Below are 8,832 nucleotides of genomic sequence, written 5' to 3'. Positions count from 1 at the left end.
CGATTTTGATGTTCTATTTGATATTACTAGCTTGCAAGCATTTTTAACACTGAAAAAATAATTTAATACTGTTGAAGAATCAATTTGACGAATTCTAAACACCAATTGGTATTGATTTGTATACCTTATGACCTTATATTTTACAAAATCAAACATTCAACTCACCCCTTCTGGAAGCAAGGAAACTTTGTATACAGTAGTAAGTGCTTGTAATATTTAGAGTCATACAAATGTTTGAAAAAATACGCGCGCAACCAAAGAGATAAGAAATTCTATTATTTTGGTGAAAGGGAGAGGGAGTGCGAACATTAGTAAATATTAGAATGAGCCTAGAGTGGTTAGGGGTGCAGTTATTTTATCTTTACAACATATAAGGGGCTAAACTCCGATATATCCACCCGATATTGGAGTACTGTTCTTGTGTGTGTAGTCCTTCTCTAACTAATCACCGATTTCTTTGATTTTAATAAAGAAATAAAATCTTGTTTTTTATATTCTCTCACCATTGTCAGGGAAATCCTTTCCTGCAAGACGCTAATTAATTATAATTAATATTAATTTAAATATATAATTAACTATTCAAATAATTCTGTATCCGTTTTTGCATGATACGGCAGCACAGCTTTCGAAATTGATTACAGTTATTGTCAGTGTTGCACAAAACGTCAACTATCGATGACGGTCAAGCAACATATAAATTGGTGAGTAGTCGAGGAAACTGTTTCAAATTTGAATTTAAAATAAGAACTAAATGGAAATTTTCTAGCCTCTAGTCTAAACCAAACCTCATAAATTCAAGATAATTCGATTGAGGCATGTAGTAGGTTCTTGATCCACAGCTTCACATGCTATAAATATGCTGTGAGTATAAACATTGCGAGGTGTGCTTGTATGCGTCTTCTGCTACCACTCTTGATGTTGATCGCAACCGGTTTTTGCAACCATATTTTCAAGAACAACAGCCAGCCAGGCAGGCAGCCATCAGCAATTGTGAGGCATGTTTCGCTGCTGCGAAAGTCCTCAAGAAACTTTCTACTTGTCCCCCGCCTGATGACTAATTTGCCAAGAGGCCGCCTCGGCGAACGAACTGAAGAATATTCCCTGGGCTGTGACATTTTGCTTCTAGCTAAATTGGGCATTTTCCAAGAAAACCCCCACATTCAGCTCACACAGTAGCAAAAATTAATCTATATTAGTTCTAGGTTATCGAGCCGAAATGCACTGACGTACGTCGGTCCGTACGAGTTTTGAATGCATTTTTAATGCGAACGAGGAAATGGCGTGCCAAAGTGCGGAAATATTTAATCCAAAGAGAGCCGCAGCTAGAGAGAGAGAAAGCATAGAAGAAGGGGGTAGAGGTAGAGAGAGAGGGAGAACAACTGAGAGAAGTTTTTTTTTGTACTCCACTAGGAGCCAGCCACATTCTCGGATTACATCAACAGCCAACAGAAAACTTGTTGTAACTTTTTTTTAGAGTCGATTGAGAACGTGAAATACCCAGACGCAGACCCAGACGCAGAGCAGCGCTGATTGTTTGGGAAAACGCCGACTGTGACGCTGTACGGCCAAACAAGTGGAGCCCATAGCCAGAGACCCGAGATCCGAGAGCAAGTCTGAAAGCATTTCAATATACTCTCGCCAGTCATTCGTTTGGCTTGGTCAGTTCTGCCACAAATAGCGTGCCGAGCGGTCGCACGAATTTTTCACTGCAAAATAACTCGAGTGGCTTTTCAGATACTTTTAACGGATAAAAACAGACAAAGAAATTCATTTAGACTGTTGCCATTAATTAATAACGTTTAATTAAGCCCAAGAATGAGTGACCTAGAGCAAGTTACACTGCAAATGGATGATAAAACACTGACCAGAAATCAAGTGAGTTGAACAGAACGGCCATTAATCTCGCGCGCACCCTCCGCGCGCACAAATCTCTAGACCGCAAAAAGCTCATAATATAAATTGTAGACAGACACACACTATAGGCAGCTGATCAGCAATGCCTGATAATTGTAGGGTAAACAGAGGAGCGGAGCAGCCAGCTTCCCAGGGAGTTTTGGGTAAAGGAAAGTGACTGACGAAGCGGAACCAGCACAAAAATCCCCAAGCTTAGTCATTGCAAATAGATCTCCTGCACATAAAATGAATCGGATTTGTGAAATACAAATATTTGTTTAATGTTTGGCATCCACTTGTGGCAGAAATCAATCTGGAACATTTGGCAGCAAAAATGAATCTCTTTGTTCTCTCTCTTTGTTGAGTGCATAAAATCTTTGCTGGCAGCATATATAATTCTGCTGCCCAAGGAAAGTATGCACAACACATGAATAAATTCATTAAAATTAATGCCAGCAGCTACCCGGTTTGTTTGCTCTCCGCAAGTTTATCTCCTTTTTTGTCAGCGCAGCTTTTCATTTCTTTGCATATAAAAATACAGAATAAACACATACATTTTGTGCTTCCTTTCAATGCTCAGTGTTATGTGCAGATAGGCATATAGTACACACTTTTCGCGTTCATGACTGATTTTTGCATATTTATCAGAGTTCCGAGTAGCCTTTAACACATAATAAACACTGCTTAGCATTTGTAAACAATGCACAAGTATTTACATTACCCAACAGTGAGCAATTTTAATACTGGTCTTCATTTTTCATTTACTTGCAGGAGAGCAGTCAGAATGCTGTAGGCAATCGCATACCCCGAGCAGGTTTGTATTTTTCTAGCTTCATCTTTGAATTGTAAATTTAAATCTTGCTGCTTATAAATGTTGTCCTGTGACTAATGCTGCCTTAATGTAAACATAACTTTAAATCGTTTTTGTGTGTAAGTAAAATTTAAAAATTTGTAAAAAATGAAGATTAAATATTTCTCTTTGCTTACCCCTCTCTTTGCACAGTGCCCGAAACGGATGATGATGACGATGATCGTCCCTTTGTTAAAGGTGGCAATGGCAATCCCGGCGTGGACGATGGACTGCTGGGCAATGGCGGAGGAGGCGGCGGTGGTGGCGTCACTGTCATTGTGCCCAATGGCGGCAACAGAGGACGACGCCCCAGCTACATGTTTCCCGGCTACACTGGCCCCGAATTCGTGAACATCAATGGCGTGGAGACGCCCATACCCGATGTGAATGCGTATCAGCACAAGAAGACCCTGGCGCAGGGCATGATGGATCTGGCGTTGCTCTCGGCGAATGCCAATCAGCTGCGTTATGTGCTCGAAATGAACCAGCAGCATCCATACTTTTATCCCAGTCTCTTGTTCATCTCACTGAGCATTGTATTCCAGGTATTTTATTGCACACCATTTGCATATTTTTCACGTTTTTTCACGTTTTAAATTCCCTTTTTGGGGACTGTCTCCCTGCAGATCGCTGTCGGCGTTGGCCTTATTTGGAACGGCAGATACAACATCAAGAATGAGCAAGAGATCTGCCGGGCGAATAAAATCAATAATTACACAGTCATCGGCGTATTCATTGTAACGGTTGTCAATGTTTTAATATCAGCCTTTGGCGTCGTCGAGCGTGCCCCAGTGCCAGTGAACACTTTGTAGTTGGGCGCTGCAATAGATATTACTTAGTATATATAGTAGCATAAGCACCCACACAGTGTTAGTTTGAAACTCACCGCCACGACGAACAATACACCAACGCCTCATTTTTATATTGTGATAAATAAATCGAATCCCAATCCCGAAAGTAACTCACTCGTTTTGAATTTCTTGAAAAGGCGCCAATTGCTTGGCAAAACTATCGCCAAGCCTAGCGATAACTATGGTTATCGTTTCTGCGCATTTAACAACACTACTTTGCTAAAAGTCAGATTGGCAGCGCCCCGTCAGCTGTTGTTGTTTTACGTACCGTATCAATTCTGCATAAATTTAACAAATTTGTCGCTTGTTAGCTCAATAAACATGGCCAAGATTATTAAAGCGGTAAGTAGTCAAAGCCGCTCTATACTGAAGCCACTTGGAGTTACGGGAACTGCTGTAGAGACAGTCGCTCCATGGAATCCTGGTGTTGTGTGCCCAGTTATGTCATCGCTTCCTACAGTCCACAGGTTTGACCGGCCTGGCCGTGTCCACCAATCCACATCATACCCTGGGTGCGCTCTATGGCAAGATTCTGCGTGCCGTGGGCAAGATGCCACAGGAAGCCAGCTACCGCAAGTACACGGAACAGCTGGTCAAGCAGCGCGCCGATGCGGTGGCCAATGTAAGTTTGCTTTAAAGATTCATAAAAAGACTTCCTTTGACCCATGGTTATTGCAGAACAAGGACATCACCGCTCTGGAGAAGGCTGTTGGCTGCGGTCAGGTGGAGGAGTTGATTGTGCAGGCCGAGAACGAGCTGATCCTGGCACGCAAAATGCTCGGCTGGAAGCCCTGGGAGAAGCTGTCTCAGGCTGCGCCCGCCAAGCAGTGGGACTGGCCACCAGCACAGATTCTGGAGCCCAAAGTTTAGGCTTGCCTTTAGCCCATTAGTAATTATTGTTCTAGTTTGGAGTGCCGCTAGCACTGACATCGTTCCAAGCCTTGTTGACAGCGAAAATTGAATTGTAAACCGCAATAAATCTGTTGATTGTGAAGCTGCCTGATAAGCCCACGAATTTCAACCAAGAACATCTGTGAGATTTGACTGAGAGGAGTGCGCTGCTCGCCTCTCAGTTTACTTTCAGCATGCGTGCGCTTCACTACCTTCTGCTGCTGCTCATCGTGTTCACGGGGCTCGTGGCAGCGGCACCCACTGCGCGCCAGCGACGTCAGATTGACTTGACGCTGTCGGCGGATCATGACGACAAGGACGCCGAGACGGAGCTGGCCTTGGAGGCTATTGCTGGACTGTGGAGCAGCGCAGACAGCCGCACCAAGGTCGATGGATCCGCACGGGTGGTGCACCGTCACAATGCCATGCAATCTGGTACGGGTAAAACGAGCTACACGGCACGCGTACATCTGCATCATGACTATAAAACCAATGCGTATCCCTCGTAATCCATGTCTATCCATGTCTGTGTCCGTGTGCCAAGGTTCGGAGCAAGATTGGCGTCTGGGTGTGCGTGTCGTCTTCACTTAGGGCTGTCCAGACGGCTCAAGGTACCCTGTGGAATGACCAGTTGGCGTGCTCTCCCTCCGTTCGATGGACTGTACTCACTGCTCCTGATAACATTTTGACCTTCGACTTCGTAGACTTGTAAATAGAACGTTCCGTGTGAATATGAAACCGAAAAGCTTTATTGATTCCGTTTTAATTGGCTCCAAGTGCCTGGGCCTGTGCCTGGGCGTGAAGTACCGCAACAAATTTCAGCTTAAAAATACAACAACTAATTGCACAACAAAGCAGTACGTGTGTGTGTGTGTGTGTGTCTGCCGGAGGGTACACGAGGATAATAAATTAAGTTTGGACGCTTAAGTAGAAATGCCATGAGTAAATGTCCGTTAATATCTTTGCACACGAGTGACCCGAGTCAAGTCAAGTCAAATTAATTAATTAATTCAGGCTAATGCTGATGCCTTCGTTCTCCTGCTGCTTCAGCTCCTGCACAACGAAGTCACGAAACTCCCTGTAGGCCACCTCAATGTCCACGTTGTTGATGATCTTGTGGAAGTTGCCGGGCGTCAGGCCGTAGCTGATCTCCACCTCGGCGGCATTGAGTCGCTTGCGCAACGTCTCCTCTGTCTCGGAGCCACGTAGACGCAGCCGACGCTCCAGCTCTTTGATGGTCGGGGGATTGTTGAAGATCAGTATGGGATTGAGATCGGTTTTCCGTATCTGCTCCACTCCCTTCTGCTCAATGTCCAGTATGCAGACGCGTCCCTGCTTCTGGATCTCGCGCACGGCCGCCTTGCTGGTCCCGTACAGATTCCCAGTGAACTCGGCCGTCTCAATGAACTCGTCACTGGCGATGGCCTCCTCCATGTCGGCTCTGTCCACGAAATAATAGTGCACGCCATCCTGCTCGCCCTCACGCGGCTTGCGCGTGGTGTGGGAGACGCTGAAGCCAAATGTGTTGGGGAATTCGGCAAATAACAGTTTCAGCAGTGTGCTCTTGCCCGAACCGGAGGGGCCGCAGAGTACAAGCGGGCGTGGGCCTTGCGACATTTTGCGGCTGCTGCTGCTGAGTGCGCGGTTTACAATGAACAGAAAGCTAATCATGTTGTCGTCTTTTATTGACAGCAATACTAATGAAACGCGCGAAATAGGCCAAAAAAGCTGTTTTTTGGCTAAAATTAACAATTAACGGAGGAAGAAGCAGCAGTGTAAGCGAAGAGTGATAACGTGACCGCGAAATTATCGGTAAAATATACCGTCAGGGCCTCGAGAATATACCGAAATAAACCTTTGAATTTTCAAAACATACTGTAAATACACCGTAGTCTTAAATGCCATTCCACGATTGTGATGTTCTATTTGATATTACTAGCTTGCAAAGACATGCACCACTGAAACAATAGTTTAATCCAATTGAAGAATCAATTTTGCCTATTATAAATACTCTTTTTTATTGGTTTGTATACCTAATGACCCCCAAATCACCCCTTCTGGAAGCAAGGAAGCTTTGTATACAGTATGTTGGTGTATGTAACATGTAGAGACACATGTATGTTAACTGATATCATAAACATTTTTGAAAAACAGCGCGCGCAACCAAAGAGATAAGAAGTTCTATTATTTTTCTGAAAGGGAGAGGGAACATAAGTAAATATTAGAATGAAGTGGTTTTGGGGGCAGTTGTTCTATCTTTACAACATACATATTAGGAACAACAGATTCTCCGATTACCCATATGCAGTATAATGACGCCCAGCATTAACCTTTCCAGGTGTTATGCAATAATTATAATTATTTAATTAAACCTCACCATAGTTCAGCAATTTTGTAAATTGTATCTTTCCTTCCTCTCCTGTACTTATATTTATTCTTACTTCATATTCCATAACTAGCAGTTAATTTTTAATTGAAAATACATAAATAAATACTTGGTTTATAGTATTATAGTCAAAGTCTATAGTCAAATATTAATATATTTTTTATTATATATTTAGTTGTTCTCATTAGCTGTTCAAACTCCCTTCGCAAGGGAAAAGAGCTTTCAAAACTTCCTTAACAAATTTGCATCAAATCGATAACAGGTAAATACGTCACAAAAATTCCAGGTATGCTGCTCCCTTTTCGCAAGTTGAGTTAGTGGTGCCAAATTGGCTATTTCCCGTCAGAAATAGCCTTTTTCAATGTAAAATAGCGCGAAGGGAAATTCTAGAGCGCCATCCCAAGTAAACTGTTCGAATCCCGTACAAACCGTCGGTATTTGGTTTAAAAACTGTTATATTTTCTTATACTGTTTTACATTTTTAGCATAGAATTTCAAACACACATACACACTGAATCGACTGAATGACAATGCCGTTGTTTAGTTCTTAGTTTTTTGTTGCTTAAAATAATTACGAATTTTAGTTGGTTAATTTTGTTTTTTTTTGTTGTTGCTTTGCTTTTACGTTTTGTTTTTTGTTTTTTTCTTTTTAGTTTCTGTTGTAATTTTATATTTTTTGATCACATTTTGATTTCGCATGCCCAAAGTGAGTTTTGGTTTGTGTTTCCGAATGGTTCGCCTGAATGAAAACCTCCTCTACAAACTGATCCGTTCCCAGTTCTCCATCTCCTACAGTTCGACAAATCAAAAATATATATGTATATTTATGTATGTATGCATGTATGTATGTATGTATATCGTATCTATAGAGATTTATGTATGCGCAAGCCTCTGCCTCTGCCTCTGCCTCTGCTTCTGTCTAGATTCCTACATTGTATATAAGTTTTATGCTAATATTCAGTCGGTATTATAATCATGTTACTTTCCCATTCCCATTGGAGTGGGCAAAAGGTGTTTGCTATGAAATCGTTCTGTTCTGTTCTGTTCTTGTCTAATGGGAAGAGTATATAAATTTCGGTTTACCGAAGATATTTCATGCTTTTCATATATATTTACAATATTATAGGGATTAGCTTTTAGTTTTCGATGTATTTTGAAGTAGAAAGAGCTTTCCTAAGATGGGGCGGTACGGGTGCGGTTTCGGGTTCGGTATCGGGTTCTGGTCTCTGCTTCAATTAAATAACAGTAAAACTAACTTCAAACTGGAGCTGTAACATGGATAAGGCATGGTGTAAGGACTTAATCGGAACTGATTATGATATATAGCTTGTTGGGTGTAAATGTTGATGTTGGTAGACTGGCAATACAAGAATTTGTGTAATTTGTTTTCTGTAATTTATTATACCCTAACAAATTTGTTTACAACTAATTTCTAGTCATACGCTTAAAATTGATTAAAAAATAGAATTTATATATTTAGTCACGATGGTAAAAACTAAAGAAATTGTACGGCAAAATGGTTGATCATCTCTCGATTTCTGGGACTTATTTGTGCCCATCGCAGTGTTTTACAATACCCAAAGAGGCTGGTTAACAATTACAAAAATCTTTTGTTTGTGGGGGGGAGTAGGGCTTAGGGATGGGTATGGATGTGGCCCCTAGAAAACGGGGCAATCAATCGTCTTACGGCTAGGCATTCATTATTATTCATATTTAATATATAATATATTCAATTACTAGGAGCTTAAAGGTTGTTGTTTTTGCATTCATTCATTTATCGTTTGCTACATACATAATATATTCGTGGCATATCGTTTTGGGCTCTGCTCTGTATTGTAAATCAATCCACTTTATGTCAACGAAACGAAGGAAAAACTACTAACAATTGGGCTTAGATCGGTTTTTGTTTGTTGCTTGTTCTGCTTTGTATAATTGTTGTATAATTATAATATAATTATTGT

At 41.6% G+C, this 8,832-nt stretch overlaps 4 protein-coding genes across 5 annotated transcripts; 3 read left to right on the top strand and 1 right to left on the bottom strand.

Annotated features, from left to right (window-relative positions):
* Positions 1-1,656: 1,656 nt before the first annotated feature.
* LOC117579502 (ninjurin-2) lies at positions 1,657-3,704 on the top strand. Of its 2 annotated transcripts, none has more exons than XM_034265405.1 (4): positions 1,657-1,875; positions 2,665-2,707; positions 2,897-3,288; positions 3,370-3,704. In XM_034265405.1, the coding sequence occupies exons 1-4, from the start codon at positions 1,816-1,818 to the stop codon at positions 3,553-3,555; spliced, it is 681 nt and encodes a 226-aa protein (XP_034121296.1). In that variant the 5' UTR covers positions 1,657-1,815; the 3' UTR covers positions 3,556-3,704. The 2 variants fall into 2 exon arrangements, with proteins under 2 accessions (XP_034121296.1, XP_034121297.1); XM_034265406.1 differs by having other exon boundaries at positions 1,658-1,875; positions 2,942-3,288.
* An 87-nt stretch (positions 3,705-3,791) lies between these two features.
* On the top strand, positions 3,792-4,588 carry LOC117579504 (NADH dehydrogenase [ubiquinone] 1 alpha subcomplex subunit 5). Its single transcript, XM_034265408.1, has 3 exons — positions 3,792-3,936; positions 4,055-4,216; positions 4,273-4,588. Exons 1-3 carry the CDS (start codon positions 3,916-3,918, stop codon positions 4,462-4,464), a joined length of 375 nt encoding a protein of 124 aa, XP_034121299.1. The 5' UTR covers positions 3,792-3,915; the 3' UTR covers positions 4,465-4,588.
* A 76-nt stretch (positions 4,589-4,664) lies between these two features.
* LOC117579505 lies at positions 4,665-5,236 on the top strand. Its single transcript, XM_034265409.1, has 2 exons — positions 4,665-4,920; positions 5,030-5,236. The coding sequence occupies exons 1-2, from the start codon at positions 4,680-4,682 to the stop codon at positions 5,074-5,076; spliced, it is 288 nt and encodes a 95-aa protein (XP_034121300.1). The 5' UTR covers positions 4,665-4,679; the 3' UTR covers positions 5,077-5,236.
* LOC117579503 (guanylate kinase) lies at positions 5,211-6,277 on the bottom strand. Its single transcript, XM_034265407.1, has one exon. It carries the CDS (start codon positions 6,154-6,156, stop codon positions 5,491-5,493), a length of 666 nt encoding a protein of 221 aa, XP_034121298.1. The 5' UTR covers positions 6,157-6,277; the 3' UTR covers positions 5,211-5,490.
* Positions 6,278-8,832: the final 2,555 nt, after the last annotated feature.

Source organism: Drosophila guanche, unplaced genomic scaffold (assembly GCF_900245975.1).
Source record: "Drosophila guanche unplaced genomic scaffold, DGUA_6, whole genome shotgun sequence".
Taxonomy (NCBI): domain Eukaryota; kingdom Metazoa; phylum Arthropoda; class Insecta; order Diptera; family Drosophilidae; genus Drosophila; species Drosophila guanche.
This window is presented reverse-complemented; position numbering and strand designations above follow the sequence as displayed.

Bases quoted from the DNA above. Each gene is read 5' to 3' on its own strand.
- LOC117579502 (XM_034265405.1), top strand. From the start codon at position 1,816: ATGAGTGACCTAGAGCAAGTTACACTGCAAATGGATGATAAAACACTG. The intron at 1,876-2,664 runs GTGAGTTGAACA...ATTTACTTGCAG, and splicing joins AAACACTGACCAGAAATCAA to GAGAGCAGTCAGAATGCTGT. The intron at 2,708-2,896 runs GTTTGTATTTTT...CTCTTTGCACAG, and splicing joins CAATCGCATACCCCGAGCAG to TGCCCGAAACGGATGATGAT.
- LOC117579503 (XM_034265407.1), bottom strand. From the start codon at position 6,156: ATGATTAGCTTTCTGTTCATTGTAAACCGCGCACTCAGCAGCAGCAGC.
- LOC117579505 (XM_034265409.1), top strand. From the start codon at position 4,680: ATGCGTGCGCTTCACTACCTTCTGCTGCTGCTCATCGTGTTCACGGGG. The intron at 4,921-5,029 runs GTACGGGTAAAA...CCGTGTGCCAAG, and splicing joins TCACAATGCCATGCAATCTG to GTTCGGAGCAAGATTGGCGT.
- LOC117579504 (XM_034265408.1), top strand. From the start codon at position 3,916: ATGGCCAAGATTATTAAAGCG. The intron at 3,937-4,054 runs GTAAGTAGTCAA...CGCTTCCTACAG, and splicing joins TGGCCAAGATTATTAAAGCG to TCCACAGGTTTGACCGGCCT. The intron at 4,217-4,272 runs GTAAGTTTGCTT...TGGTTATTGCAG, and splicing joins GCGCCGATGCGGTGGCCAAT to AACAAGGACATCACCGCTCT.